The 16100-nt window shown below is 40.3% G+C and overlaps 1 protein-coding gene and 1 pseudogene across 26 annotated transcripts in view; both read left to right on the top strand.

Moving 5' to 3' along the window:
• Positions 1-8935: 8935 nt before the first annotated feature.
• LOC115644804 lies at positions 8936-10200 on the top strand (annotated as a pseudogene).
• A 4571-nt stretch (positions 10201-14771) lies between these two features.
• Positions 14772-16100, top strand: part of SVIL (supervillin) — a 153175-nt gene continuing 151846 nt past the window's right edge. For 25 of the 26 annotated variants that reach the window (XM_030550252.1, XM_030550251.1, XM_030550240.1 and 22 more), the window contains exon 1: positions 14772-14862. In XM_030550252.1, the coding sequence (XP_030406112.1) occupies positions 14841-14862 (22 nt within the window). In that variant the 5' untranslated portion in view covers positions 14772-14840. The remainder of the gene's footprint in view (positions 14863-16100) is intronic. The other variant, XM_030550256.1, reaches the window with a different exon arrangement.

The raw sequence follows: 16100 nt of genomic DNA, 5'->3' as shown, positions 1-16100 counted from the left end.
GCTGCTATGCAACTTACATTTGTACTGCTAGACCTCAAAGTTCAGCTATCTGAACTTAGCTAGCAAAACACTTCATTGCTAGCTTCATTTAGTATCCTTGTTGTGCCGGGCAGTACTCTTCAGAACCCTGCTTTTTTATACAGCGAACTCAATCCCTTTTGAAAGCTAAAGTTACAAATAGGCCCATAGTTTCCCATGCAGTCATTGTTTGGAAACAAACCTCATGATCCTTAGGCACTTATAAAGAATCTTTCTCCCTACTGATTTAATTCATTGTTTTCCTTTTCCTGTCACAGAAATGCATTTCTTAGCTTATAACATTAGATCTACTGCATATTTAACAGCTGTTCAGACACACCAACATAGAATTCAAATAAACATTTCTTTGTTTCTAAAGCACTATGAAAATGTTGAGCTGTTGACAAATATTATTTTATGAGCATCTCAAAACTGTCAAGTGTGTAAGCTTCTTACTTCTATTGATCTTAGCAGTTTAGAACTCTGGTTAACCAAGAAAACTAATGTAGCGCTTTTGACAAATGTTTCTCTCCCATTTCATCTCTTAAACTTGGTCAATCCCTCTGCTTGGGCTTTCTGCTCACATTTATTACAAATGGAGAAATAAACTTGACTCAGACTGAAGTCCAAGAAGATGATCTTATTTCAGGCCGCAAAATATGGATTTATAGTAGGTAAATACTCTTCCCACGAACCAGTTGTATTTTAGTAATACAACTACCCTACTATTAAGCTATGTTGGAGAAGTTGTGGCTAAATTGTCCTTCACCATGTGTAGTGATTGTGTCTGCTGAAATTATAATGTTACTACTGTTATGAGAGTGGCAGTGACTGCTAATGGCAAGGGTTATATAAGAATTTCAGTTTACATCCTTTGTTTTTAGTTGCTTATAGCTTTCCTTAACTTTTACTCTACAAGCTCAGATTCCCTGGGCTTGGAAAGTTTGAGTAAAAATTATTCACTTGTTCTTCAGGACAAAGAGTTAGGGGGGAGGCGGGGAAAGGGTGTGTGTGTGTGTTCGCTCCATGAAACCCTTTGTCCTCAGGAACAGGAGAATTATTTCTTATCTATGTCTTAAAAGAGCCTGAAGAGCCAAAAGGACTTGGGATAGAAAAGTGAAAAAATTATTCTTGATTAATCACATGATTAATCATGCTGTTAAACAATAATAGAATACCATTTATTTAAAATTTTTTGGAAGTTTTGTACATTTTCAGGTTATATTGATTTTGATTACAACACAGAAAACAGAGTGTACAGTGCTCACTTTATATTTATTTTTTATTACAAATATTTGCACTATAAAAAACACCTCATGCAAGTACTGTGGTGCAATCTCTTTATCTCTTACAAATATGGAATTCTGTACAAAAATAATTGCTTTCAAAAACAAAACAATGTAAAACTTTCGAGCCTACAAGTCCACTCAGTCCTACTTCTTGTTCAGACAACAAGTGTATTCACATTTGCGGAGATAATACTGCCTGCTTCTTGTTTACAATGTCACTTGAAAGTGAGAACAGGAATTCGCATGGTACTGTTGTAGCCATCGTCACAAGATATTTGCATGCCAGATGTGCTAAAGATTCATATGTGCCTTCATGCTTCAATCACCAGAGGACACGTGTAAATGCTGAAAATGGGTTCTCCTCGATAACACTGCTCTACAGCCAAAATGCTTCTGAAATAAATGTAGTTCAACTTTACTAATTCTGGGTTACTGAGAACGAAAATGATACTTAAAATTGTTGATTGGCTCTAGTTTTCAAGATATGCTATTGTGTCAGTATATATGACCCTTGACTTGGGAATGGCGGAGGATAAGTGAGTTATAAAGGGAAGGGATCTCAATTTAAACCAGAAATGACTAAAATACATCTTTGACTGGATCTATGAATAAATCTATGACTGGGTTTGGACAGTACTTACTTTTTAGGCAAAACAATGAATGATGCAATCTGAAGCTGGTATTGCGTCATACATGATATGAATTGCATCATGTTATTCCTAGACGTCATGGATGATGCAATCATAACAAAGCTTACATCACTCTGCTAACAAATTGCCCTATATCAACTCTAGAAATCATACAGCGTCGTGCTCTCTTATTTGTCAGTGTTTGATTTTGCAAAGGGACACATTTCTGTTTAGCCAAAGTGAGCAGAGATGCCTCGTACTTGTGTGAACAGTGCAGATAACTTCTGCTGTGTTTGTGTTGAAGTGACTTTTGCATCACAAAAGCGCAGTATAACCACTATGGTTAAGAAAGCCTATCACCTTTCTTTTGGCTGCAAAATTGGAGATCAAGACAAGAGGTGGGCCCCACACATATGCTGCAACACTTGTGCAACAAATCTTCGCCAGTGGTTGAACAGGAAAAGGAAGTCTATGCCTTTTGCAGTTCCAATGAATTGGAGAGAGCCAACAGATCATACCAGCAATTGTTACTTCTGCATGGTGCCTCCAGTTGGGAAAGGTGTGTCAAAGAAGAAAAAGTGGACTGTGCATTATCCAAACATTCCATCCGCTATACGCCCAGTACCCCACGGAGAAGGACTGCCGGTTCCTGATGCACCAGAATCATTCTCACTTGAGTCAGACGAGGAAGAGGAAGAGGATGAAACTTCTGGTCCTGAACCATCAATGTCACAAGACCCACATTTTCTCCCATCCTCCTCCTCTGAACCACACCTCATAACACAAGGTGAACTGAATTATCTTGTCAGGGATTTGGAACTACCCAAGGGTAAGGCAGAGCTGTTGGGCTCCAGACTACAGCAGTGGAATCTCCTGGCAGGCTGTCAGGGCAAATGGAGCCCATCAAGGCTTGCAGACTATTGCTGGACAGTGACAACAGATGCTCCATTTAATGAATACAAGAGACAAGCCAAGAAGTCGCCGAGTAGACACTGAATAGGACTAAACTATGTACATAATAGTTTTTTGCCTTTTTGTTTCATAATAAATTTTATTTATAGAACCCTTTTGCTGATTTTTAAAGTGTTACATAAACAGGACAGGTGAAATATTATCATGTAAAGCAACCATAAACACATGAAAAGACCTAGGTTTACAATTTATGATTACAATTCTACTATCTACACAATATACATAGACATAAAATGTAAAAACTTAAATATCTTAGAAACAGTAGCCAATCAGTTGTTTTAATTATCATATTTGAATTCAGCACATCAAAATACATAATAAATATCGCATTTTATCTCTGAAGCAGACGACGTCTCAAAAATTGTAGACCAGTGTAATGATCCAAAGCAGAGCGTACTGACGCATATTCATTTTCATCATCTGAGTCAGATGCCACCAGCAGACGGCTGGTTTTCTCTTTTGATGGTTTGGGTACTGTAGTAGTTTCCGCATCAGAGTGTTGGTCTTTTTAGACTTCTGAAAGCATGCTCTACACCTTATCCCTCTCAGATTTTGGAAGGCACTTCAGATTCTTAAACCTTGGGTTGAGTGCTGTAGCTATCTTTAGAAATTTCACATTGGTAACTTCTTTGCCAGTGGTCCCCAACCTTTTCGTCTGGCGGGCACCAGATGAAGGACCATGGCAGCGGTGGAGCATCTGCCGAAATGCCGCTGAATTTCTGTGGCATTTCGGCTGCGATGCCTCTTGATGACGTCGCTTGTTGGCTGCAAGCGGCGTCATCGAGAGTCGCCGCCGCAGAAATTTGGCAGTATTTTGGTGGAGCATCCACTGCCGGCCAGGACGCAGGCGCATTTAGATGTCACCACGGGCGCCCTGGAACCCGCGGGCACCGCGTTGAGGACCCCTGTTCTTTGCATTTTGTCAAATCTTCAGTGAAATTATTCTTACAAGAAACAACGTGCTGGGTCGTCATCCAAGACTGCTATAACATGAAATATATGGAAAAATGTGGGTAAAACAGCAGGGGACATACAATTCGCCCCAAGGAGTTCACTCACAAATTTAATTAATGCATTATTTTTTTAAATGAGTGTCATGAGCGTGGAAGTATGTCCTCTGGAATGGTGGCTGAAGCATGAAGTGGCATACAAATGTTTAGCATATCTGGAACATAAATACCTTGCAATGCTGGCTGCAAAAGTGCCATGTGAACACTTGTTCTCACTTTCAGGTGACATTGTAAATAAGAAGTGGGCAGCATTATCCCTCATAAATGTAAACAAAGTTATTTGTCTTAGTGATTGGCTGAACAAGAATTAGGCCTGAGTGGACTTGTAGGCTCTAAAATTTTACATTATTATTTTTTTTGAGTGCAGTTATGTAACCAAAAAAATCTACATTTGTAAATTGCACTTTGAAAGAGAATGCATTACAGTTCTTGTATGAGGTGAATTGAAAAATACTATTTTTTGTCATTTTTACATTGTAAACATTTGTAATAAAAATAATATAAAGTGAACAGTGTACCCTTTGTATTGTGTTGTAACAGAAATCAATATATTTGAAAATGTAGAAAAACACCCAAATATTTAATGAATTTCAATTGGTATTCTATTGTTTAACAGTACAATTAAAATTGCTATTAATCACAATTCTTTTTTTTTAGTTAATTGCATGAGTTACCTGTGATTGATTGAGAGCCCTAATTGTAACTAGTCTAATTACACAAAGTGAGCAACTTCTCAGGCATATTAATTTACAGTGTTTCACAACATTGAAGATATGCATACCATACAATGACTTGAAGCAAGGTGTAATTCTTAGTGTGATAAAACATTTTGATGCAGTTGCTGTGTATTTTTATAGTACACTTACACACTATATATTACATACCATATATTGCATACTATAGAGTAGTAGGACAGAGAATGATAATTGAAAAAATTGCTGGCCTCTGTAGGCCACTTAATTTTGTAGCTCAGCTTCATAGTTCACTGCCATATCCATTGAATTGGACCTGAGGAAGTCTGTGCTGCTGGTTTTGTGGGGTATGGACTATGGTACCTGAATACTGAGTAAATTTATTAGTCATCGAATTTAAGGCCAGAAGGGACCACCATCATCTAGTCTGACCTCTTGTATATCACAGGCTGCCAACATATGCACTCTAAACCCAATAACTGAAATTAGACCAAAATATTACAGCCCACAGGAGACTAAACAATTATGTGCCACAGGCAGAAAATATGAGGGACCAAGGTTCACCAATGCCTGAGGCCTCCACAGTGTCAGAGGATTGATTGAGATAGATACATAGATAATTCTGGCAAGTCAGCTGCACCCATACGCTGCAGAGGAAGATGAAAAACCCCGATGGTATCAGCCAATCTGAATTGGGGGAAAATTGTTTCCTGACTCCACATGTGGTGATCGGTCAGACCCTCAGCCTCTGAGAAAGCACGAACCAACTAAGTATGAGAAAGTGCGAATGCTCAATGCCGCCTCAGATCACTGGCCCACCCTGTCCAGTGTCCCATCTCCAGCTGTGGCTATTTTTGATGCTTCAGCGAAAGAAGGCTAAAGAAAACCCCACACAATACATAGGGAGGGAAATCCCTTCCTGACCCCTGCAGGTGATTGGCTTAAGCCCTAAAGCATGAGCTTTAAGAATATAAGGGTACGTCTACACTACGGGATTATTCCGATTTTACATAAACCGGTTTTATAAAACAGATTGTATAAAGTCGAGTGCATGCGGCCACACTAAGCACATTAATTTGGTGGTGTGCGTCCATGGTCCGAGACTGGCGTCGATTTCCGGAGCGTTGCACTGTGGGTAGCTATTCTGTAGCTATCCCATAGTTCCCGCAGTCTCCCCTGCCCCTTAGAATTCTGGGTTGAGAGCCCAGTGGCTGATGGGGCAAAAATCAATTGTCGCTGGTGGTTCTGTGTAAATGTCGTCAGTCATTCCTTCCTCCGGGAAGGCAACGGCAGACAATCATGTTGCGCCCTTTTTCCCTGGATTGCCCTGGCAGACCCCATAGCATAGCAATCATGAAGCCCGTTCAGCTTTTTTTTTTTTTTTTTTTACAGTCATCGTATGTGTACTGGATGCCGCTGACAGAAGCAATACTCCAGCGCTACACAGCAGCGTTCATTTGCTTTTCCATGATAGCAGAGACGGTTATCAGTCGTTCTGTACCATCTGCTGCCGGTGTAAATTGGCAATGAGATGACGGTTATCTGTTCTGTACTATCTGCTGCTATCATGGGTGCCCCTGGCTGAGGTCAGGCAGGGGCGCAAAGGCAAAACTGGGAATGACTCCCCGAGTCAATCCCTCCTTTGTGGTTTCTAAAAATAGAGTCATTCCTGCCTAGAATATGGGGCAAGTGTGCTAGAGAACCAGTGTATCAGAGAGCACAGCTGCTCCGTGCCAGATCCCGCAGAAATGATGAGCTGCATGCCATTCACGGGAGGTGCCCCTGCAACAACCCCACCTGTTGCTTCCCTCCACCCCTAACCTTCCTGGGCTACCGTGGCAGTGTCCCCCCCATTTGTGTCATGAAGTTATAAAGAATGCAGGAATAAGAAACAGTGACTTGTTAGTGAGATAAAATTAGGAGGAGGCAGCCTCCCGCCGCTATGACAGTCCAGGCAGGACAGAATCTTTTCTTTAGACAGGAAAGGGAGGGGGCTGATGGAGTTCAGCCTCTAGTTGCTATGATGAGGATGGTTACCAGTCGTTTTGTACCATCTACTGGGAATGACCGAGAATCATTCCTATTTTCACCCAGGCACCCCCGGCCAGCCTCACCTGAAGCCAGCCAGGAGCACTCACGGGTTGATAACAAGGACGGCTACCAGTCCTACTGCACCGTCTGCCACCGGGCAGGGGAGAGGAGTGGATACTGCTCTTCACTGCTGCAGCATCGCATCTACCAGCAGCATTCAGTAGACATAGGGTGACATTGAAAGAAGTCAAGAAACAATCTTTCCCTTTTCTTTCACGTGGTGGTGGTGGGGGGGGGAGTAAATTGATGAGCTATTCCCTGAACCATGCCGGACAATGTGTTTAACCCTACAGGCATTGGGAGCTCAGCCAAGAATGCAAATACTTTTTGGAGACTGCTGTGGACTGTGGGATAGCTGGAGTCCTCAGTACCCCCTCCCTCCCTCCATAAGCGTCCATTTGAGTCTCTGGCTTCCCATTACGCTTGTCACGCAGCACTGTGTAGCCTGTAGATTTTTTTTTCAAACGCTTTGGCATTTCGTCATCTGTAACGGAGCTTTGATAGAACAGATTTGTTTCCCCATACAGTGATCAGATCCAGTATCTCCCGTACGGTCCATGCTGGAGCTCTTTTTGGATTTGGGACTGCATTGCCACCCATGCTGATCAGAGCTCCATGCTGGGCAAACAGGAAATGAAAATCAAAATTTCGCGGCGCTTTTCCTGTTTACCTGGCCACTGCATCTGAGTTGAGATTGCTGTCCAGAGTGGTCACAGTGGTGCACTGTGGGATGTCGCCTGGAGGCCAGTACTGTCGATTTGCGGCCACACTAACCCTAATCCGATATGGTAATACCGATTTTAGCGCTACTCTTGTTGGGGAGGAGTACAGAAACCGATTTAAAGAGCCCTTTATATCGATATGAAGGGCCTCATACTGTGGACGGGTACAGCGTTAAATTGGTTTAACACTGCTAAAATCGGTTTAAACGCGTAGTGTAGACCAAGTCTAAGACATAAACTGAAAGGAGAATCCCAGGGCTGCTGAGAACTGCCCCCTAATATCATAGGCAACTCCATCATGTAATCATAATCATAAATTTGTCCAGCTCTCTCTCAAAGCTAATTAAGTTGTTTGTCTTCCCTCCCACCCCCAATTCCTATTGGGAATTGACCATGAGTGACCAGAATTGTACACAGTATTCCAGTTGAGGGTTTAACAGTGCCTTTTACAATACGATTAATGCCACGGTATCTCTACTGGAAATGTTTCACCAGCTATATCCTAGATCGCATTTGCTTTTTTTAAAAAACAAACACAGCACAGTAGTGGCTGGTAATGTGAACAGGTGTTCCGTGAAAGAATCGTAATTAAAAAAAAAAAAGGGTCTTTAAATTTTTTTTCATTTTAAATTTGGCATATTTGAAGCGTAGTTTACAACTCTTTTTGAATGACTATAATTAACATATCTCTTTTTCCATTTATTGAGAGATCTCGTATCAAATATCATGGCATAAAGAGAATGAGGCATGCAAGCATGTTGACGTCTACCACTTTCGGGCATGTTTCAGTTAGTGACGTTGTACCCCTTCCACTTGAGGCTGCGCAAACTGCAGCGGTATGCACACACCATTCTCTTTATGCCTTGTTGAATGTAACCTATTCACTCAGCACATTCAAACCTGTGGGTCTTTACTGTGTGTGCGATAAGCACAACTAAACTAGCTTTGCTCAAAACAATATAAATATTTGTGATAAACAAAATTTGACAAAAATCAGTATTTTTAAATATTGTTACTAAACCCAATCACCATGAATTTATGGCTAAAAGAAGGAACTTTGAAACAAAAAGCAAGTTCTTTTGGTACTCCAAATGGGGCTGAAATAAACAAGCAAAATATTGTGACACTTCAAAGTCAGGATGAACAATCACAGTCTTTCATTGCCGAAAAATCTGTTAGTACTAGTGAGTTATCCAAGGTGAAAGAATTTCCACCAAAGTGTATAAAAAAAACAAGAAGAAGCAGGTGTTAAAAGACCAAAACAAAAGTATGGTAAAAGTTATTTGTCTTTCGGTTTTACGTGTGCTGAAAATAAAGATGTTCCTGATGCACAGTGCGTCGTGTGCAATAAAATTCTAGCAAACAATTCATTGGCTCCTGCTAAACTTCATAGGCATTTGGAAACCAAGCATGCTGAATACAAAGACAAAAATATAAATTTTTTCAAGAGGCAGCATGACTCACTTGGAAATTGTAAACTTTTGATGATTAAAATTGCTAAAACAGACAGCGATGGTGCAAAATTTGAAAATTTGCCATGAGTTTTCATTGCAGCTAGATGAATCCACTGACGTTTCAGGCCTTGCTGTGCTACTAGTATTTGTCCGATATAGATTTAATAATATTATTGAAGAGGACCTGCTCTTATGTGAATCTCTGCAAAGCAACACAACTGGAGAAGAAATATTCAACTGCATCAACAATTTTATCAGAAAGCATGAAATTAGTTGGGGAAAAGGTATTGATGTATGTACTGACGGTGCTCAGGCAATGCTAGGGAAGATGAAGGTAGCTGTAACGTGAATCATAAGTGTGGCACCAGAAAGCACTAAGAGCCATTGTGTTGTACATAGACAAGCACTTGCAGTACAAATTATCAATTTTGTCAAATCTTGACCACTTCAATCCAGGTTATTTAAAATTTTGTGCAAGGAAATGGGTAGTCAGCGCCAAACGCTTCTTTTACATTTGGAAGTGAGGTGGCTATCCAGAGGAAAAGTGCTTACGAGGCTTTTTGAGCTTTGTAGTGAACTACTGGTATTCTTCACTTCAGATAATTCAGGACGAAAGTTTAATGACTGCCTGACAAATTCCCTGTGGCTGATGAGACTTGCATATCTTGCAGATATTTCTGAAAAATTAAATTAAATTAAATTAATCTGTTGCTGCAAGGAAAGAATGTGATTATTTTTACTACAATGGATAAAATTTCATCATTAAAAAATAAACTGGAATTCTGGGCATCTTCTGTAGAACAGAATAACTTCGACTGCTTCCCTATAGTACATGAATTTCTGACTGAAATAAATTCTGCAGTCCTTAAAGAAGTTTCCAGCACCATTTTACAGCACTTACGTGACTTGCAGGCCTCTTTATTAGAATATTTTCCTACAACTACTGATGATGATGTTTGGGTTCAAAATCCGTTTGTAATTACAGCCAAACCAGTCGGCTTTATTGCAAACGAGTATGGAAGCCTAATTGACTTAATTTCTGACTCTAATTTGAAACAAAAGTTTAAGGATCTTCCGCTGAATAATTTTTGGAGCAGCCTAATAGAAGAGTACCCTAATGTGGCTAAACGTGCAGTTTGAGTGTTCCTTCCTTTTGCTGCAACTTATTTGTGTGAGATGGCCTTTTCATATTATACTGCAACAAAAACCAAATATAGGAATAGACTTGATGCTGCGCCTGACATGAGGATTCAACTTTTCAGTGTTATTCCTAATATTAAGCGAATTTGTGATAGAAAAACGCAGAAACACCAATCTCATTAAATCCAAATTTTGTATTTCTGTTTATAAAAATAGATTTTCCTAGTAAAAATCTAATTTGTTTGGTGTTTGTGTATATATAAAAACAAGTTTTTTTAAGTAGAACACTGTTTTTAATTTTGACTCTTGCACTTGATTTTTGTACTATATATACGCTTTCCAGTTAGAAATTGTTAGTTCAAGTTATTTTAAATTTGTATTTTGCTTTGTTTTATAAAATAAAATATATTTGAGCATAAATAACACAATTTTTTATTTGAAAACCAAAAGAGACTACAAAATAATATTATAAGTGTTCTGTAATAGGCTAAAAAATGTTCCATGGCCAAAAAAGTTTGGGGAATGCTGTGCTAAGGTTATTTAATAAAAATATTAAAGAAGATTAGTCCCAAGACTGATCCTTGAGGAACTCCACTAGTAACTTCCCTCCGGTCTGATAATTCACCTTCACACAACCTGTTGCATTCTCCCCTTTAGCCAGTTCCTTGTTCACTTTGCAGTGCTTGTACTGATACCCATCTTCACTAATTTAACCAATAATTTCCCATGTGGCATTAGGTCAAAGTTTGTATATTAGTTCTACTGCATTTCTCTTCACTATGAAGTCAGTTATTTGCTTAAAGAAGGAATTCAAATTATCTGGCACAATTTGATAAACCCATGTTAAATTATATCCCTTCTTCTGTTTTCTCTATGGATTTAATTATTCTTTCTTTCATAATTTTGTTCCAAAGTCTGACTACTGAGGCTAGATCAGGGGTCAGCAACCTTTGGCATGCAGCCCATCAGAGTAATCCACTGGCGAGCCGCAAGACATTTTGTTTGCGTTGATTGTGTGCAGATACGGCCTCCTGCAGCTCCCAGTGGCAGCGTTTCCCGCTTCCCAGGCAATGGGAGTTGTGGGACGCAGCGGCCAGGATTATCCTCATTTTTGCATAGAATCGGTACCTAGCTATCTCCATTGTCTCTCCTGCAGGGACTGGTTTTCCTTCTTTTCTCCCCTGCCCTACTCCCCCATCTGCCTGTTTCTCCTCCTCCTTTTTCCAATGCACCAAACCTGTAGCTCAATTTTTGTCCTCCACCTATATTAGCCAGTCTCTTCCTCTGCTTTGTCTGGTGATCACATTCTACCATGGATCACCCTCCTCCTCTTGCAGTTTTCCCTCCAGGTTCCTTTGTTGATCTGATGTCCGCAAATATTGAGTTGTCTGTACCTTCTGCTCTTCTCGCTGGTTTTTGTATCTTCAGATCATTAGTCTCCAGCTGCTTATTTTTATCTTTGGATCATCTCTGCCATGAGTTATATCAGGCAACGTTTCATGCATAGGAGCTTCCATCAGATACCCCCTCAAGGATGTGGCACATCATGCAGCTTCCACATCCAACCATCTTCTGTCTCCTCTCCTGCTTGGGTCCTTGCTAGTGTTGCCTCAGGAGCCATCATTGTCTTTTCTTCCTACTGCCTATTCCTAGAGAAAAAGAAAGAAGAAAGAAATTTTTAAAAATCCTCCTGAACAGCCACAGAAACTCTATTAGCTGCTAACTGTTAAAATACATACTGGAGGGAGGACTTACTTAAGAAGTCTAAATCAGTGTATATTCTGGACCATAACACCAATGAAAACTGCATTAGCAGCAGTGACGACAAAAATTGCCTTGTATCAAAGACAGTAAATTGTCTGATACATATGTGTGAAATAGCATATGATCAGCAATTGGACTGTATCATGAGACATACGCAAAGGGAGCAGAGTGAAGGCTCCACTTGCAAATCTTAATTCTTTTACTTCCTGGCTGTCACTGTGGTAGGGCTGCAAAATGTCTATTTGATGTAGCTTAATGAAATCAGGTAAATAACTACACTTGGCATCCTCTAATCATTCTCTTTTATAAAAGTTGAGCCATAGTGCAATATGTGACCTAGTGAAATTTTCACTTCTCTTCACTGGGTTACAACTGAAACACCAGTGATACCCAATTTTTATAAGTCCCATGTTTTCATATAGTGCAATAGGATTTATGCTGTTAGTGTCAGAGATTGAACATCATCACTAAATCTAATTTAGATAAGCTAGAAACATACTCTGGCTCTACATGCTTATAGGGCTACTTTTATTTTCTCATTTCCTTTGATACCAATCAAACTGTGCCTGCTTCATCCTTATTAGTTTGGAGTCAGCTCCTTTCTGAGAACCGTTTAAACGGTGTTTAGCATATGCACAGGTTGAGGAGTACTACCACAGTTGTGTCCATTTATCTTGCTTTAACGTTGAAATGATTTGTACTTTTTGCCATTCTGTAATTAGATTGCAGTAATTCCTACACACTGACTTGCCAAACTGGGTTCTGTAACCCTCTCGTTGTGTGGCATTCCCCAGAACAAGTATTTGATGCTTTAGTTGCAGAAATGTGGTTAAAGCCAGTTTGAATGCTTGGGAAGCTTTAAGGGCAGATGAGTTCCGAATTTTCTTCTAAAAGCGGAAATGACTGTTCCTGCCAATTGTAAGACTGGGGACTGAATTGTGTCACTTGAGGTGACAGACTTTCAGGTGATAGAGAGGCTCATCTTCTGTATTCTAGGAACTGCAGTATGGGGTGATATCAGTGGCCCATTTAGACCTGTGTCTTGTATCAGATAAGTATCAGAGGGGTAGCCGTGTTAGTCTGGATCTGTAAAAGCAGCAAAGAATCCTGTGGCACCTTATAGACTAACAGAGAAACTGTTCTCTGTTAGTCTATAACGTGCCACAGGATTCTTTGCTGCTTGTGTCAGATAGGGACTAAATACCAGCTACTTCAAAGAAAAATGCATGGAACAGTGGAGTAGGCAGTTAGGGAATAACTTTCTCACATGGAAAGTTTTTTCCTTGCTCCCATTAATTAAGGGTTAGCTTATGTCTTGAATCATGAGAGTTTATATTTCTTCCCAAACTCTTGTTTTGGTGTCCTATTATCGTAGCTCTGGATGCCAGGAATAAGTTGTATTCCTTCTGCATGTATTATTTTTCCAATGTGGTTAACAGACTGAATCAGAGCCTGTATCCTGGCACAATGCCACTTAAAGCCAGAGTAGATGCAAAAAATATATCATGAGGGATGGTGATTCAGCAATGTTGCTCATGCTAATCCTCCTAATTGTCGGTTCCAATTTGTTTGGATAACCTTAAACTCAATGTTTATAACATGCTGTTCACGTCCTTAAAAAGAAGGGAGAACTCTTTGCTTGGATGGGTAGTAATTTCAAAATTTACTTGTGGCTCTATCACTGAGTTATGAGTCCTAACATAACTAGTGGTAACTAGTGTGCTGCGGTTACAGCTTAGCAAGTATACACTCTTAATTTAGAAAAAGTGATGCTTAGCTGGTGCTTATCAGAAGGCCGATAAGGAACAGCATTTCATTCACTCTGTGTTTGAAGCACGTGTATAGACATAAATTCTGTTGACCATTCAAGCTATAAGAGAAACGACCTTAACTTTCAAAGTCAAACTTCATATCTAAGGATTTCACCATACAAAAGCAACCGTTTATTTTTTATTTTTTTAGGGCCTTCCTTCAACTCCATTGTAATTGAGACTCCTGCCATCTCCCTATCATATGGAAATTCAATGACATTGTTTTTTGTTGTGGTTTGTGTATTTCCCCTTCCCCATCCTTAGCTGGAATGTTGTTTCTTAAATGAGTTTAAATCCTCTGAGTATTTCACACAGACCGTACATCGTACGAGCCATGAAACCAGTTGCTACTTTTATATCTCCCAGCCCTTAGAGTTCTTGGTGGTATTCACATGTGCTTTTCATGAAGTCAGATTACTTCCTAACGATCTTCAAATTGTCTAAGGGTATGTCTCTACACAGCAAAGAAAACCCTGCAACTAGCCTGTGCCAGCCGACTTGGACTCGGGCTTGGGCAGGGTGGGAGCGTCCCAGAGCTCAGGCTCCAGCCAAAGCCTGGAAGTCTACCCAGCAACGAAACAGTCCTGTAGCTCAAGCTCCATGAGCCTTAGTTGGCTGGCCAGTCACAGGTATGTCTACACTGCGAAGAAAAACCCTAAGAGGGTAAATCCTGCCTCACCATGGTATATCCAGATGTAAAAGAGAATGCAGTTTTGCACTGCAGCAGGGTTGGATGGCAGTTCTTGAGATGGGCCCCCAAACTATGTAGATCCTTCAGCCACTCACCCTGTGGCTGAGAAGCACGGTAGAATTCAGGGTTACTGCAGTGTTTGGGCGGGGAGGAAGGGGGGTTGTTGCCTCTCACCAGCATACAGGCAGTGTGCTTCTCAGACAGTGTGACAGGGAAAGTATTTTGGCCCTATTAAAATGAAACCAATTGGGACTATTGAGTCAGTGAGAGTGAACTTTTCCCTCTCCCGGAGGGACAAAAACCAGGCTGGACAAAAACTGTGGGTCATTTTAGGCTCGCACAGAAACATGAATATGCTAAATAAATGAGGTATTTTAAATGGACCAATAGGGATAGCTAGGCAGAGGGTACAGGCAGTGCTTTTATCCCACAAGAGGGAGGAGGAGTGTGTGAGACAGAAGATAAAAGCTGAAACAAAGCCATGCTGTGTCTCTTTGAGTTATTCACATAACACTGGATGGTAAGGCTTTCTGCTCCTGAGACACAGAAGCGGGGTCATGATTCTAACAATGGACGCTGGTAAGTTGCATTAAGTTTGCTTTTCTCTGTATAACGTAGCTTTTCACGGGAAGGAGCAAAGCCAGAAGCTAACTTTTTTGTAAGTAATGCAGTTTCTTGTGTAGTCATACATCTTACAAAGCCTGCAGTAAACTCGCTTAGTGTGTGTATTATACTATAATTATTCCATGACTGTTACGCATTGAAACGTGGATCCGCTCTGGAAATATGAGTCCATGATACCACAATGAGCATGTTAATATGAGCCCTTCTGACTTCATTAAAGGGACAGTCGTCATGAGTCTGAATTACAGCCCCAGTGTCTCACTTCTAGAGAAGCCAAGATAACTGTCCATGAAAGGTGTAGGCTGAATCACATATGTACTGTGAGGTATCATGGAAGGAAGCCTATGACAGTAAGCAAAAACTAATGGTGACTCTCAAATGTGTTAGCTGTAACTCCTCAGGGTCTTTGGGACCCTGCAAAACTTGTACTGTGTGTTATGGGGTCACAGCACTTTTACAAGATTCAGGACCTCTTCCCATGATTTGTACTACTAAGGCAGCTTGTGTGGAAATAGGATCTTAACGTTAGGTTAAAAAGAACAGTTCAGGAGGGTGGGAACAGGGCTTAAAATTCCACCTGTGTTGGTAGTGACAATAAACTTACTGTTTGGCTGTGTAGTGGTTTGTGTGAAATGAGTTGGTAATCTCAGTCCAGTTCTTATTCATGGGAGTGCTGTCTATGTCATAAGTCAGTCATTTTTAGAAGTTTTCAGATGAGAGAGGCAGGATTTAAATGGATATGAAGAGAGCACCAATTGCCAGAACTACTTCTGTACCTGTGGATAAATTGTTTGTTGCTGCTTTCAGTCTGATTCCCATCACAATATTTACTCCAATTTAATGAGTATAGTAATGTAAGAATTCTTTTGAATCCCTTCTGTTACCAGTCACAGTATACTCAGTTGGGGTGGGAAAGAGGAGGCTTCAGATTTTAGAAATCGTTTTACTTAAAAATGAAGTACTGTTTAGAATAATGTTCAAACTGAAACACAAAACGGTTAAGACAAATTTTCACAGTTCTGAATATTTGTCAGCCCAGTGCCTTTCTCCAGTAACATGCATCTGGCTCCATTTAGATTAATATTTATTCTCTAGGGCTTGAGGAAAAGGTTGTCTTCATGCCCTCTTTCAGTTCTTAGTCTTTCTGATAGACTTCAAAAGCAGGCCAGCTGAGGTGATTTGTTGATGGACAT

This window comes from Gopherus evgoodei, chromosome 2 (genome assembly GCF_007399415.2).
Source record: "Gopherus evgoodei ecotype Sinaloan lineage chromosome 2, rGopEvg1_v1.p, whole genome shotgun sequence".
Taxonomy (NCBI): domain Eukaryota; kingdom Metazoa; phylum Chordata; order Testudines; family Testudinidae; genus Gopherus; species Gopherus evgoodei.
Note: the sequence above shows the minus strand (reverse complement) of the source record. Positions and strands in the feature narration are given on the sequence as shown.